This window comes from Pyrgilauda ruficollis, unplaced genomic scaffold (assembly GCF_017590135.1).
Source record: "Pyrgilauda ruficollis isolate IOZ18807 unplaced genomic scaffold, ASM1759013v1 scaffold21, whole genome shotgun sequence".
In the NCBI taxonomy this organism is placed as follows: Eukaryota; Metazoa; Chordata; class Aves; order Passeriformes; family Passeridae; genus Pyrgilauda; species Pyrgilauda ruficollis.
The window spans coordinates 10,261,272-10,277,103 of record NW_024520318.1 but is presented as its reverse complement, the minus strand read 5'-3'; the positions used below and the strand labels follow the sequence as shown (position 1 = coordinate 10,277,103).

General features: G+C 41.7%; 1 protein-coding gene across 8 annotated transcripts in view; it reads right to left on the bottom strand.

Annotated features, from left to right (window-relative positions):
- Positions 1-532: 532 nt before the first annotated feature.
- Positions 533-15,832, bottom strand: part of LOC121353799 (LIM domain containing preferred translocation partner in lipoma) — a 335,201-nt gene continuing 319,901 nt past the window's right edge. For all 8 annotated transcript variants that reach the window (XM_041467937.1, XM_041467935.1, XM_041467938.1 and 5 more), the window contains one exon: positions 533-15,499. In XM_041467937.1, coding sequence (XP_041323871.1) covers positions 15,371-15,499 — 129 coding nt within the window. In that variant the 3' untranslated portion in view covers positions 533-15,370. The remainder of the gene's footprint in view (positions 15,500-15,832) is intronic.

Below are 15,832 nucleotides of genomic sequence, written 5' to 3'. Positions count from 1 at the left end.
CAGATGGGAACAATCCTGATTATTTACTGCAATGATAGCCTAGAAACAAGTTTCTAGAAAGGACAGGCTTTGCTAACCACACTTCTTTCTACTCTGCCCATAACAGTTTGAATAATGTTCCTCCATTCAGCTGCAGAGCAAGGTGTCTGGCTCAGCTGTCACCCCATCACAACACAAATTTGAGAACACTTGTGGACCCCTTCTCCTACAACCCAACTCTGCAGATTCCTGCATGGGTTAGGAATGGAGTGCTCTCCACTGCAAAGACACACATTTTTAGGAACAGTGCAAAATTCATCAAGACACGGTCAGTATGACAGGGGTGAGCCTCTCTTGGGACACTTTTGCATCCTTACTTCACCCAACAGTAAAACAGGCTATTGAATTAGGTATGCTCAGGAGCCACGCAATGAAATTTTGAACCTAAAAGAGAAAAAGGTGAAGGATATGAAGCATAATTGCAGGTGGAGGCTGGAAGAACGTAAATACCATTCAACTTGAAAAAATAATTTCACACGCTAGCAAACAAAAATGAAATTTATAAGAAGTTTATTGGATTGGTAAAATGTAATAAAAAAGCATTTGTGATACTTCTTCTGCAAAGAAAAAAGGCATCTGGCGATTTTGCATATTTATTTTCCCTTACAAAACATTTGAAAAGCATAACTGATAAAAAGGATAACAACCGAAAGAGCAGAGCAAAGAGGAAAATACATCTCAATATAATTGGATAATGCATAATAAAAATACAGAAAACACATGCTTAAAACAGCTTTCATTCTCTTACTGTAAAAAGTCATTTTACGTGTTGAATAAAAAATATATGCCGGTTGCTCTGAAAATTGCAGTTTAGAAGAGGTAACTAGCTGAGAACAAAATATATATATCTATATATATTTATAAATATAGAAAATGTGTATATGCTGCATCTGTCCTCAGAACAAATTGGAATAAATGATTTTCAATTCATGCACACAAGTTACCAGAGAAAAAAACTTCATTTATTGCTTAGCAGATTGATCCTGTAAGGTGCTGATTGCATTTCCTGAGTGCCCTCAAAGCCCTGTGTAACTAGTCAGTGAGGGAGACAAGTGGCCTGATGGGTTCAGTGACAAGGGAGGCTACTCAGCAGCTCACAGGAGGTGCACTCAGCAAGTCACAGGAATTGGGAAAATTCCAATGGCAGCAGGATTAGGCCCCCCACAGACTTAGGTAGTGCTTTTGCTCTACAAGGAGTAAAACTCTGGTACCCCCAAGCTCTGACAGACAGGAGACCAGTCCTAAAAGCTCAAGTAATGTTACTTCATTAGGATCCGTGGGCATAGAGTGTGCAGCAGAAGCATTCCTCATATAGGAAGTGCTTCCTTGTGCCTCCCCTTGCCCAGATCCCTAGGCTAGTGATTCACATTTTAAAGGAAGATGCTGCCCACACCACTGAGAGCCTCTGTCTGCTGACACTGGACAAGCAGGAGAGCAGCCAGTCACGCTCCCTCCCAACTGCAACAAAGGCAACAACGCAAAACCTTCTCCATCTCATGGGCTAAACCAAAAACCACCATGAAGCTGAAACACCACCTCAAACCACTGTGAACTACTGCACATCCAGTACAGATCATCCCCGGTGAGCCCTCGGAGCACACAGGTCTGCAACTGGCAGGGATGGGCCAAAGCATAGCAGCTACATAGGGCAAATACATTCCTGGGGGCACTTCCTCCTTGCAGTCTGAAAGACCTGAATAATTCTCCCAGACTTTAGGGGGTTCCATGGGGCCTGTAGCCAAGAGGAATCCTTCTGGAATGACCTATGTGTGGTTCAGACTCCCTTGTATCTGCCCACAGGTAAAGCCAGAGTGAGAGGTTGGGCTCTGAAACATGACAAACCTCTGCTGTTTGTTCTCTTCTGGAAAGTGATTTCAATAAATGCAGAATTAGTACTCAAAGTCTCTCATTTGACTAACTAGAGGGAAGACACTGGAGGCTGCACTGGAGGCTGCTCTTCAGGCTCTCTGACTGTCCACAACACAAGCTGTGACATGGGAAAGTATAGGACCATTAAGGAAGTTGATCTCTCACCAAGGCAGATCCTTTCTAGCAAGACCATGAGAGAAGTCCGGCCATTACTTGGCTCTGCTCATATCTCTACCAATACTCAGTTCTCACTCTCCAAAGAGACAGTAGAGGAGGTAACGGTGGTGCTGTTTGGAGCATCAAAACATCAAGTCTTTCCCTTCTCTGCATTCCCAATACACCTTGCATTTCCTGTCTGATCACAGCAGGGAAAATTTTGCTAAAAGATTACTTTGAGAATCGAAAACGAGAGCATATCAACCTTTTTAATACAGTAGCACCAATCAAACTTTGGTTCATCTTCAGATTTTCTCTTCTAGCATTATATAAAAAATGAGTGATGTGGATTTTATAAGAGACATTATTAAGGGAACAAATTCTTCACATATGAATGACTCTGGAGTTCTGATCAGGAAGAGATGTTTGAGGAGATATACCCAAGCACCTCTGCTACAGAACAGTTGCCCACCAGACAACAGGGTGTGTACAGCAAGACAAGCTGCACTGATGGGATAAGCCATTGCTTTGCTTATCCCTATAGAGATCCCTATACAGATGCTCAGCATTAGCCTCTTGCTTCTCCTTCACCCTCCTAGTTCCCATCCCTGCTCAGCATTGGGACTGTTTCTCTGCTGTCCATAAAAGAGCACAGCAGGTCTCTGAAAAGGCACACAGTGAAGAAAGTGGAATACTTTACTTAATTTTTGTAAAGGCAGCTCTGTCAATAGCCTACTTGTCACCTAGCTGGTTGTTCTGTTGAGATGCTTGTCAGGAGCTTAGCTACTTAGGCACATTAGAAATACTCCTTAGGTGGATAAAGCAAAGAACTAGATCAGACTTGGGAGACAAGGCACAAAATGTCCATTTTCAAAACTGAAATGTGTTTCCAGCCCACACAGAGCTGTCAGTAAAGCACTGGCAGATGCAAAAAAGAGCTCCAGTTTGGATTTTCAATGGGTACCATCTCAACACAGTTGAAACTCAAACTACAACCTCCGGCTGTGCATTTCAGTTCAAACTGCTCTTATCTCATGCAGCCCTGAATGAAACATTAGCACAAAGGCAGCCTAATTGGAACAGGATCTTCTCCTCCCTCCCTGCAAATCCTCATCATTGCACACAATCCCATAGCTAATGGCAGAGAGAAAACAGCTGATTCTGGCAAAACATTCACACTAGGAAGGCAGGATCAAGCCCTAGGCTGGACGCAGACTCACCATGGGGAGCGGCTGTGGAGAGGATGAGGTTGACCTTGTTCCCTTAGCAGGCCTTCCTCACGCCCATGCTGCAGCAGTGTGGAAAGCTGGAGCTGGAGCAAATGTTTGCAGAGGAGATGCTGGGCTCTGGCGTAGTTTAGGCAACACAGGGTGTCATTTTTCTCTTTGTACACCACCAAGGAAGATTATAAAAGCAACGAGAAACTACACTGAATGGCCATCTCCCTTTCATTTTGAAATCTAAGCATTTCCCCCAGTGAAGGCATTCCTGCCATGTAGAATTCCTATTTTGAAAACTTCTCTATATCAGACTGGAAAATATTCTTATTGCATTTGCTGGTTCCAAATTCTAGGTAAGCTCTCCTAACTGTTTTCATTCAGTGCCCAAGCCAAAGTGGCTCCATACTCTATGGGGACCAGGGCAAGACTACAACTCAACAAATGAAAAGTAAAAATTATGATACCTTGAAAAAGCACATGGTCCTGATTATAAAAAATGCTGAATAAGCAGAGCTACTATGGAACAAAATCAGCAGGAGACATAGGAACAGCCATTAAAATAAAAAATCAGAGCAATTCTGCCCTTTATTTTCTTGCCACGTTTATTATTTTCACCTCTCTCTTCTCACAGATGAAGTGGGGCAAGCCAGTTCTTTTTCCTTTTCAAGCTGGCTTTGCTCTCTGGGCTGTCACGCTGCTGGCACAGCCCTGTGGAGACAGGACTTCCCGCACTTCAGGGGAATGCTGAACTGGGGCTATTTTTTAAACATCAAACTATTCCTGTTCACTGTACACTCTGCTTCCAAAAATAAAACAAGCATCCAAGTCTTTAAACAAGTAGACGGACCCTTTAAAGTCTCATAACAATGTTTTAAACCTGGGGTAGGAGGGATGGGAACGGGAATACATTTTCCTACTAATTGGAAATAATGAAACCGATGTTTGTGGATATGAAATGCTGGGTAATAACAAATCAGAGGTCTGCTGCTGAGCCTGTTCTGCCAGCCAGCCTTTGTGAGAAAAAGAGAGCAAGAAAGAGTTTTTTTTCTTTGCATTGATGAACTTAAAATGAAAGCAGGGGCAATACATGGGAAGGAAAAGGGTAGACAGGTACAGGGCATGGAAATTATTTGCCTGGAGCAATCACAGAAGTAGGCAGAAAAATGGCAAAAATAATGTCTCCTTATTTCCTTAGCCCTGGTTCCTAAAACTAGTTTGGGAATGAACTGGGGGAAGGGGAGGAAGGAGCAGCAATTTGAACACAGCAGATGCTCCAGTTAAACCATATCTTCCCAAAGAGGAACCGAGGGTGGGGGCAGGGGAGATGGCTATTATTAATGTCCTTCCGTATATAGCAAAGCAGACATCCTGCATAATGGCAACACAATACATCAATAATAGCCCAAGAATAGCTTCCTACCGGTTTTTTCCCCCTGACAGTTAGAAACATAAAGAGAAAAATCAAGCTGCTGAGATAAATAGCTGAGTCTCCACCCCCACCTCAAATTGCCTTGGCATATTTTAAGAGATAAATGGTTCTATGAGAAATTTAAATAGCTTTCTCTTTTCTTTTTTGGCAGCTGCAGGAACTGGGTCAGGTGTAGAAATTATTAATTTAGAAGCCTGAAAAACCCATGTTTGAAACTAAGGGTTTTTTTTTTTCCCCTTTAAAGCATCAACTTTCTTAGAAGCAGAGTTACAAAAAAATAAAAAATAATTGAGGGGTATTTTTTTAAACAGAAGTCAGGTTAAAAATAATGAAATAACAGTGCAGGCTGTAGAAAAGGGACAATTTGTGTAACAGTTTAATGGACATTAAAAGTGTCCATAGTAGATTGTTAATGGGTTTTATTGCAGAGTGCAGTATTTTCCTAATGGCTTTCATTCCTCTTGATCAAACATAACACTGAGAGTCTGCCTTGAGGAAAAAGTCTGGGGGGCACCATTCTGTAGCTTTACCCAAAGTTTAGTGCATGTTTCCAGAGACAAGAGATTACTGCAACGTGACCGGCACCAAACACTCCCATGAGGAGCCCATTATTCTCTCGCAGGTCTCAGAACTGACACCCCAGGGAGCTCATCTGCTTGAGGCTGTGCTCACTGGTGCTCAGGGCTGGTGAACCTGGTACTGAACCACGTGTAAATCACTGCCTTCCCCCTCCCACTCAAGTTCCTCTTGCTTTCTACATTGATACCAGGATTTGTAACACAGCTTTCTGCTTGATGCCAACAGCCATCTCCCTCCTCATGCCATATGGGGAAGGATCTCTTTGCAACCATAAAACCTTGAATCTTACAGAGAAAAAAGGTCAAATCCTGTAGGAACAGCTCCGAGCAAAGAAATGCTGATGAACTATCTCACAGGAGAGTACACTAGTTAAGACGTGTGAAAGGTTCAAATTTCCAGTCCTATAAAGAACTCTGAGGTCTTGAAAGATGCCCAGTTGGCAGGCAGCCCACTTCCTCTGCTGCATGGCTGGTAACATCCTCCTGCTCCTCGTGCTCTGTGTCCCAAATCAGGCAGATACCTGAGAGGGAGGAGGACTCCCTTGTTTGTACTCGCTGCACCTCTCAGGGCTCATGGCTCGTGCTCTCCTTCCCTTAGTGACCAATCAAAAATTTAGAAAGGTGACAGAGAACCAGTTGTAAATAGAATTGCAGTGCCTAGAAAGTCAGAGCACAGATAGGATCAGAAGACAGACTGTAATTACAGGCCCTGCTACTTATTACATAGGCCAGTTGGGCTACATGAGCCTTTGGTGGAAACTTCCTGTGCAATTAATAATGGAGAAACAGAATACTTTTGCAATCACTTTTCTAGCTTTCACTGTGGGGGTCCAATCCTGCCATCCTGGATTAGCTCTGATCATAGACAATCTTTCTCTGCATAAAATGAAGGCATCTGTTCTGTAAGACTAACAAAAAAAAAAAAAAAGAAAAAAAAGAAAAAAGGACAAAACCCTAATTGCAAACCTACACCATGCAATCAAGAAGGAAAGGAAACTGATCCTGATCCCCCCCAGATCGTAATCTGACAATGTTTTCAAGGCATCTGGCAAAAAAGGAAGAAGAAAGAAGAATGCTATGAAATATTTAAAATCCTACTTCTGTCAAGAATACGTAAGAGAAGAAAGGTGAGTTTGAAAGGGCTGCATTATTTGTAAGGTAAAACCTGAAAGCACCACCTTTTGCATAGAGGCATGAGGTGCCCTTGGCCTGAGCCAGAGCGGTCCTGAGAACAAATACCAGGCACTGATTCAACAGGGACTGGTGTGACAAAGTCAAGGCTGCGTGTGAGAGGGACCAAAGCGCTGTCCTGCAACACCCTGGGATGTACCATGGGACACATGTTGGTAATGCAGCAAAACAGCTGCACCATTGCAGCCAGCAACTCATCCTCCTCATCTAAAGCCTGAAACAGATTTTCAAGAGCATGAGAAACAGAGCATGCCCAGGGGAGGATTTCTCCTAAAGGCACTTTTTTTTTACTGCTGAGATTCTCAAAGAGACTTCCAAGGAAGGGGAGACTGCCCTGTGAGATCTGAGATGCATCAAATGACACTTTGCTTTGCTCCTGCACCCAGGATATTGTCCTTTCCAATCTCAAAACCCCACTGGTATAGAGCACCTTTGCAGAAAGGTCTCATCCGGGCCTGACCACTGGGCTGATCCCAACCCCATCATGAGAAGCAGGCACAGAAAAGGGCTGGATGTGCCCAGCTGTCATCAGGAGGGAGCCCCCAAGCAGATATTCAGGAACTCCAATGCTCAGCTGAGCCTTTTTCTTGGTCACATCCACCTGCATGCTGTACAATCCCAGTAGAAACCATAACGACTTCAGGACTGATACTGGGCATACAAGTGGAACCAAAATGATCCTGAAATCCTGAAAGAAAAGACACTTTGGAACAAAACTGGCACAGCCACAATCCCCACAATGCTTGTGTAAGAGAGAAAGAAAGAATCCCTAGAACATATTTATCAAAAGCCATTTTATGCAGATTTTTCCTTCTGAATATTTAAAACATGGTGAATATTAAACTTCAGAGATTCTTAATATGTTCCAAAGCCCCACAGACCTTTGAAATGCTAGCTCATCAATATGCAACATCTAATCTCGTCAGAAAAAAAAAAAAAAAAAAAAAAAAAAGAGGGGGAAAAAGAAAGCTATTCATCCTCTGCACACAGAGGTTACAGTGAGACTCCCAAGGAAAATAAAAAAACAACCAACTTCCAGCATCTTATGCAATAGGTTAAATTTACTCTGGTTGGGAAAGTTTCACTTTCTGCAAGAGAGAAAGTGCCTGTACGTGCATAGCTACTGGAAGCTTCTTCTGAAGTGTGAGGCTGAAACTGTGTAGCTGGATTACAGTAAGTAGTTTATTAAAAAAAAAAAAAAAAACAAGGCTTGTGGCTTTGCCTCCAGTTCCAGTCCAATGCAGTCTCAGGATCCCCTCTCCAAAGGCCAGCAGACAGTGCGCCACCTAAAAACCCATTCTAGTCCAAAATGCTGTGGTTGAAATGGTTTTGCTTGTTTATAAAGTTTAGTGTTTCGTATCGCTTGCATCTGACCTTCAGCAGAAAGAAAAGCTCAGTTAAATTGTGCAAATATGTACCAAATGGGAGCAAGGGAAGGCAGCCAAAAATGCTGCATGAGTTTTTGCAGGGCTGCAGCCTTTTAGGAGCACCAGTTAGATGAAGTGGATGAGAGGCCAAATTGATTTAGGCTCCAGGCAGGAGCTTAAAACACCATGACATCCAAATTCACAAAGAAAATGTTCTGTTGCTGCAACCCCAAATTTCCTGCACATGAAAACACTGTTTTCTTTCATCTTTAGGAGATGCTCGTTCTGTAATCCGACATTTAAAAATGAACAAACAAACAGGAGTCAGCTGACAAAGGATTCTTGCTGGTGAATGGAAGTAGGTCACTCTGAGTATTTAGCCTTTACAGTCTGGCTTAATATTAGTGTTGTACACAGAGCAGTAACAAAACTGCACTGGAGACAGGGAAAGACTCTAATTTTGTCTTTTCTGTGAAAATTAGCATTAACGTTCTGCATTAATGTGCAATGCCTCCCCAGCACCCCATATCTGGTTAATTAAAAGAAAAACCACAACCACAAAGCAAACCACACACTAAATTAAACAGCAACAAAAAACCCTTACTGGTCAGCCTGCATTTAAAGACATCTCAGCATGAGTAATTGGGGAGAGAGGAATTTTCCTGAAGGAACATAAAAGAAAATGAAAGCTCTACGTACAAGACCAAATAAAATCTTCTGTCTCTCACGAATGCAAATTCTGGCTGCCCTTTTACACAAACATATTAAAGGAATATAACTGGAGGAAAAAATAAAAGAGGAAAAGCTAATAAAATAATTTTTGAGAAAAAAAATATTTAAAAAACAAACTATCCTTCAAACATATTTCTTCATGGTAAATCCCTGCAATCATGTGGTTCTAAATTACATGGTTAAATATGACTGAAAAAGTAAGGCACAATTTCATAATCATTTTAAAAGCAATAATTATAACAATTTTCTTTGATATCCATATGGCAGGCCACTGATACTAAGGACGCACAAAACTACTTGATTAAAGATCTGAAAAAGTTTTTCCAACTACTCGCTAAGACTCACAATACCTCGGTGAAGTAAGTAAGAAACCGTCTTTACTGCAAAGATGAGTGCACATTGAGGACATGGAAAAAGTGGGTAAGAGAGAGGCTTGTGGACAAGGGGAGCAGAGGCAGGAAAGCAGAGACACCCCAAGTGTGATGTTCCTGGGGAGGGACGCCAACCCCTGGAAATGTTAAGGTAATGCCACCACTGGGGCTTCTGTTTCCTTCCTCATTTTCTAAAACATCTAAGTAGGATAAGAATACTGGACAAATAGCAAAATTAAAAAAAAAAAAAAAAGTTTTAACTGGATGCTCTTGCTACCCGTGCTTCCACACGTTACACGAAGCCAAAGAGACCAGGGACACGTAGTCAGGAATAAATCCCAGTGCAGTGTAAGTAGCAACAGTCAATATTGCAGCCTGTATTTCTGCTCAGTTACAGCCCCACAAACACCTGACACGTGTGTGTGTGTGTGCCAGACTGCTCTGCAAGGGTGGAACCCAGCTTTTGTTCAGACCACAGCAGAAAATTTCCAGGCTGAAGTGAGAGCTGTTCCTCAGTGTCCACCAGGAAACTTACTGAGGCTGTGTTTTTTCTCTTAGATTTTCAGATGCTGGATGAATGTTATCATTTCACAGGTGTAAAGTCTCTTCTCTCTCAGGCTCCAAATGCCAGTTGGGCAACCAACTGTTGCAACTTCAAACTTGAAATGCTGAGGGAGACAGGTAATATTTCTAGAAATGTTTAAGGAAAAATGTCATTCCCAAGCCCAGAAAGGAGATGAAATTCAAGTATCTCTTGATTTTCATGTCAGTTGCCATAATGTGCCTATATTCTTCAGTAATTTCAGGGGGAAAAGCCAAACAGAAAAAGACCCCAAGATAAAAACAAAGAAAAAAATTGCAGTTGCCACAGAAAAAGACACTGGCAGTCCCTATAGCCAGCCACTCCATGGCTTTAAGACAGATAAGAAAAATTAATCCAACAGAAGTAACACTGTTATTTTAAGAGTCACATTACTTGGATTGTTCTAACAAAGGAAACAGTGACTTCAAAATTAGCAAAACTAGTTAAAAATAGGAAAAAAATCTTGTAAAAAGTTTCAAAGCTTTTTCTATTTCACCAGGTCCAATACTGAACCATTTCCCAAGAACATTTGCTTGGTTTTAAGTAGAATTTTTATCCAGAAAAGTTTTCAAAATTGTAACAGAAACTTTAATTTACCAGCAGAAGAAACCCAAGAACTACAAACAACTGTGAAAGAAGACATGGGTTTTTGAAATATAAAAATATTTGTTAACAATTCTGAAATTTATTTAGATAAAAATTCAGTATAATTTTAATCATAACAGCAAAAACAACCCCCAAAAATTTTGTGGGTAACACTGCAAAAAGAGAGAACTTCTCATTAAAAAAAATTGCCCTTCTGCTATCACGTAATTTAGTGTAAAAATTGCAACCAGCTCTAACTGGAAATAGTGTTCTCACAGCTCTCTTGGTCTGTATTTTACTAACCTCTAGGTTATGGAGCAGTTCCTGCCCTCCTTCCACAACCAACCCTCAGTTACCATCACTGGTGTTTTCTCGTGGGAATTTCACCACAGTGGGATGGTTCAGCACCCCTCTCCAAGAGCCCCAGCTTGCAGCACTGAACCTGTGTGAGGTGCTGTCCTCCCAGTCTGCTGAACAAACAGCAAATCACCACTGTGACCCCACTGCAGGAACCAGGCACCATCAGACACCAGTCAGCAACTAAAAACCCTTTCTGAGCCACTCAGTGCGAGCACCAGGTGTCTAACATCTATCCTTGACATGGGATTTCTCTCAAGAACCTTCTCTTGGGTCCTGTTATCCCTTGCCTTCCAGACTTTCCCAAAATCAAAAGGAACAAGCATCTATCAAACCTAAGCCAGGCAGCAGCCATAACAGGCCCAAAGAGATTTCAGACAGACTTGTTGCATATTCTCTTTAACAACCACCATTTCTTTAAAGCCACTTTTTTTTTTTTTTTTTTTTTTCATTCTTCTCAGGCACATTTTGCTGATAGGCAGGAAGTCAACTTAAGGCCTGTGTTTTGTGAAAGCCTCACTCCTGCTATCAGGATGAACACTATTATGTAGAGTGACAAACACTTTGGTACTCCCACACCTCTATGATTAAGTCATTACTCAAGTGTTTTGCAGCCATGATAAAAATCTAAGAATTAAAGTATTAACACCCTTCCCAAAACCAAAATTAAAGGTGTGTTATCTGATAGGCTAAAGAACTGGTGTGGTTTTCTGTTTTTAAAAGCAATGTTCAATGGATAAAATAAGTGACAATAAAACCATCACATTCACAAAATACTAGTGTTTGCCTTGGGGATGTGCTTAAGGATTGGGCTGTAACCAAGGCAACCCAATCTCCTGGAGAAAGTTTAAGTAGAGAGTTTTAAAGCCATTGCTCAAAGATGCAGTAAATCTGGCTGTAGGGCTACTTGTGACATATGGAAGATGCCACAACCACCCAACACAAAGCACTCATCTTGTAACAACTCAGCCTCCTGTCATCCAAATGTTACATTTGATCAGCTGTGGTGTTCTCCTGCAGTTGGCACAAGGGTGACACAGAAGCCATTTCCTGTGTTCTGGATAATTTGATAGAAATTTAACCGTGCCCACATCCTACCCAGATCAAACCTGTGTGATCAGGGGATAAAGAAGCAGTCTGGTATTAATGGCTTATGTCACACCATGCAATGGCTTTAAGTCTGCACTTAAACAAACCCCAGGGACATAAATATTTTGCTAAATTAGAACCTGATCCTGGGCCCTGTCTGGCCACAGAAATCATGGGATCAGGCCCGACTTGCCAACAAATGCTAGACAAAGACAAAGCAGCATAAGCAGAAACTGCAGACTTGAACAGAAATGTTTGGGTGATCTTCCAATTCTTTCTGAAAGGAACAGTTTGGACATTACCACAGCCACAGATGATGTGAATTTTTGTCATGGCTAAAGAAGGTCCAACTTGAGAAAAGCAATGTCTCTTTGGCAAAAAGACTCCTTCTTTGGAACAGATAAATATGATATAAGTATGTGATAAATATTGTGATGAAGCCATATCCCAGTGGTTCTTAATTGCAGTGCAACTGAGATAAATCCCACCAGCATTTCTTATTAAATCCTGAAGCATCAGCAGGGAGATTTCCATATACATGTGGGTGATGAGAGCCTGTGTGATACTATATCTTTCAAATATATTTATGGCAATTTTGGAAAACAAAACCACACAGAAAAAAGAAGGGGGTTTTGGACACCGCCTCCTTCCAATGCGCAGATGGCTTTGGTGTCTAGGGGTGAAAAAAACCCATCATAGTACCTTTGCACAGATGTATCAGGCCAAGAAACCAGCCACAGCACCTCAAACATCAACACTGTTCAATCTTTGTCAATCATATTTCATCCATGAAGTATTTAATGCTTGAAAAGTTTGGCTCTCACCTCCCTGCATGCCAGCCCAACTCACCACAGCACTCTCATAACAGAGAGGATTCAGAGCTGGATCTCCTGGCTGGCCGCATGCATTGAAATGGGCTGGAATCCCAGGCCTACATACCAGCCAATTTTTCTGGAAAGAGAAAATAGAGCTCCAGAAATCAGTAGTTTGTGCTAGTCTGTGACTAGTTTAATCCCATAATGTCTCTGGGAAACTGCAAGGAAGCTCTCTCATGCAGAGGGCAGAAGACAAGGAGCCATATGACTTGCTCCAGTCCAGCCTATGGCAGGGCCATAAAAAGCCCAAAGGCTCTGAACTTGAGTCCTTAGTCTAGGCCACATTCTGCTGGAAGGCACAGCAGCTTGTTCCCATCAATTACCTCACCCTTATCCAGGAGAGTCTCATCAGAGAGACTCATCACAAGAGTAAGGAAGATCAGAGCTACGTTTTCTGCCTGATGAATGGCTCATTCTGCACCCAAATGCATCACATTATCACCTGTGCTTGTATCCCAGCACTGACCTCCCCTGCTTTTGCAGGGTTAGTTCAAACTAGATTTGCTCAGTATTTGCAAGGTTTTTTGGACTGGTGGTGGTGCAGACTGCGTGTCAAGAAGCGAGCTCAGAAGGACCTTACATGCCACGGTTCAGGAGCCCAGGTGGAACCTCGTGGGAGCCAGAGTGCCAAAAAATCTGTTTATGTCTGAGGCAGTAACATTCTTGCAGGCCAGGGCAGAAATCCAGTATAAAAAGTCAAACTGCTTCAGAACAGCCCTACGGTGGTGAAGGAAGTCTTCTGCTCAATGATGCCACCCTTCCACAAAGAAGGATTTATTTCAAGCTGTGACTTTTGGGAAACTTCCCTGACACTGGTGAAGTTTGCCAACATATAAACCATGTAAGGAACGGAGGTTTCAGAATGGCATTTCTGTATTTGAATTTACCACAGACAGCTGAAGCTACTGAATATCACAGTGCTCTTCCAGAAAGGTTAGTGCTAAAGTGAAAAGAAATGTACCATATGCAGGAGCTGCAGTATCACATCACAATTTTTCCTTTGTTTCCTATCAGTTCAGCTCATCTAACTTTTCAGCATTAGTGGATATAATTATTCTCTATAACAGAAGCCTAATACAAAGAGGAAAGCACCACATTCTTATTGTTTTTCAGTGAGATGCATGAAATAAAGATCTTGAAACTTACTCTTGAAAAGTTACATTTTGTCACTTTTATGGTCAATCATCCTGCAACTGTTTCAGTTCTGCTTCTTAATTTAAGTGCAAAGAAAGGTATTTTCCTTGATTACATCTGCAAATAAGATATTAATGTCAATTCAGTGATATGAAAATTACTCCCTCACTATGTAATTTGCACCTTAGTTATTATGGGTTTCATGAACAAGACTATTATAGCTGCTCAGAATGCCATGGATTTCTAATTTTTTGATTTGTTTTTAATTAACAAAAGTAAAAAAACCAAAAGAAACCCTAAACCCATGATCATGTAAAAAAAAAAAAAAAAAAAAACGGATTATCTGTGCCCAGGTTTTATTTACCTTGGGATATATATTGATTCTGGACTGAAGATGAAAATGCTGCTGCTGGCCCAGCACTCTACTGCCATGAATTTCACAGAGGCAAGTTAAAAGTGGCTGGGATGAAAATGGAAGAAAAAAAAAATTGCCTGTTTTCTGGAATGGCATAGTGAAGGGTTTAATACCCTCTTTAGCTTTTTTAGGATGAAAACTGAGCATGTATTTAGGATTATATTTTTGCTGTTGTTGAAACAAGACCTGATTTTTTAAATTGAAAAATACAGATCACATGTGTTAACATCAGAGAAATGTGTATCATCCCAAAGCCTGATTCAATCCCTATTACTGCTGAAGGAAAATCCCCCCACTGTAATAACAGGAGATGGAAAAAGACTTTATTGCTTGAATGTCTACCCAGAGACCAACACTCCCAGTGGTCCACTAGAAAGGGCTGTATGAGAGAATGGCGTAAGATTTTTTTGAGCATCGCTTTGCACTGCAGTTCTATGTAGTCATTTTTATCTTTTTATAACCACTGGGATTTCAGAAATGTGTTTCCAGCCCCACATCCCTTAAATATCTTCTCAAGGGATGTGACTGGCTTATGCTTCTGGTAAATCAAAAGCATGTTGTGTGTGTGTAGTGTGTAGTGTGTGTGTAGTGTGTGCAAGCTCTCATCTTTCTGTGATTGCTCATACATTGTGAATTGGAAGCATCACTACTGAATAAACTTATGCTATAGCTAAGTAGACTTTCATGAGTAAAAGAAAAACACAATTGAACTGGAAGGGAATGGAGACAAGTAAGGGCCTAAGAAATGACCAATCTGTGTCCCAAGGACACAAGATCACACTTACACTCAGGTGCAGTACAGTTGCAGTTGCACTGTTTGTGTTAATGCTGGGTCTGCTCTCACACCTTCTAGGACAGTGGAGCTACTTCTGCTGGTGACACAGATCCCATTAAAATCATCAGCAGACATTGAAGTCCCACGACTTCAGTGAGAGCTGCTCAGGTTCTCAAAATAACTTGGGAGAAATGACTACTTCAGCCATCCTTGACCCTCTACCTTCATGTACTTCTCAACAAACAAGAATCAAACACAGAAGCATAGTAAGGACCATGTTCAGACCTCCTTATACAGGCAGGTAACTTAGGTGCTGTGACCCTTAACTCCATGAGCTGCAGATAGAGCAGCTGCTGTGACTCACTCACTGCCCTCCTGGACAGTTGTGTCTAAATTAGGTGCCTGTCATGGGCAGTCTGAACATGGCCTCTCAAACTGCCCCCTTGTTCCAAGGCCTTCCAGTTTTACTTTTTTTTTCTTCTTTTTTTTTTTTTTTTTCCTTTTTTTTTCAATAACAGAGATTCAGACCCTAGGCTGGAAAGAAATCATGCAAAGCTTGTGCAATATCCCCCAGTGGGCATCCTGGGGAGGGTCACAGTTGATACTCAGAGATCAGTGCTGGCCTTGGCAGTCAGAGCCTGGATCCGAGCAGAATTGCAGGTCTTGCAGAGGATGTGCCCGTCCAGAGGGTAACAGCCCTGATTGTCCCCTTCAGACAGGAGGCCACCACAGTCCTGGAAAATAAGTGAACAGGAAGAGCAAAGTAAATAAGAAACAACAAGATTAAGCAAAGAATCTATTAGTCAAAGAAACTCTCTCCTCACTCTCCACCTTGTAACAGGATCCAGCCTGAGTCAGTGCAAGCATGAAGCTGAGGTACGTGATGTCTTTTATGATTTAAGCAATTTCCTGATAAGAGACAATGCTGCAGAGAAGATGGGTTCCCAAGCTCTCTGCTGAATTTAATCCAATTGAAAATAAAGGGAGATTATTCCCTTCACATTTCTGAGGAAGCAAAGGTCTTTAGCATTGGAGAAACATCAAACTGAAGCACATATTTATTAATT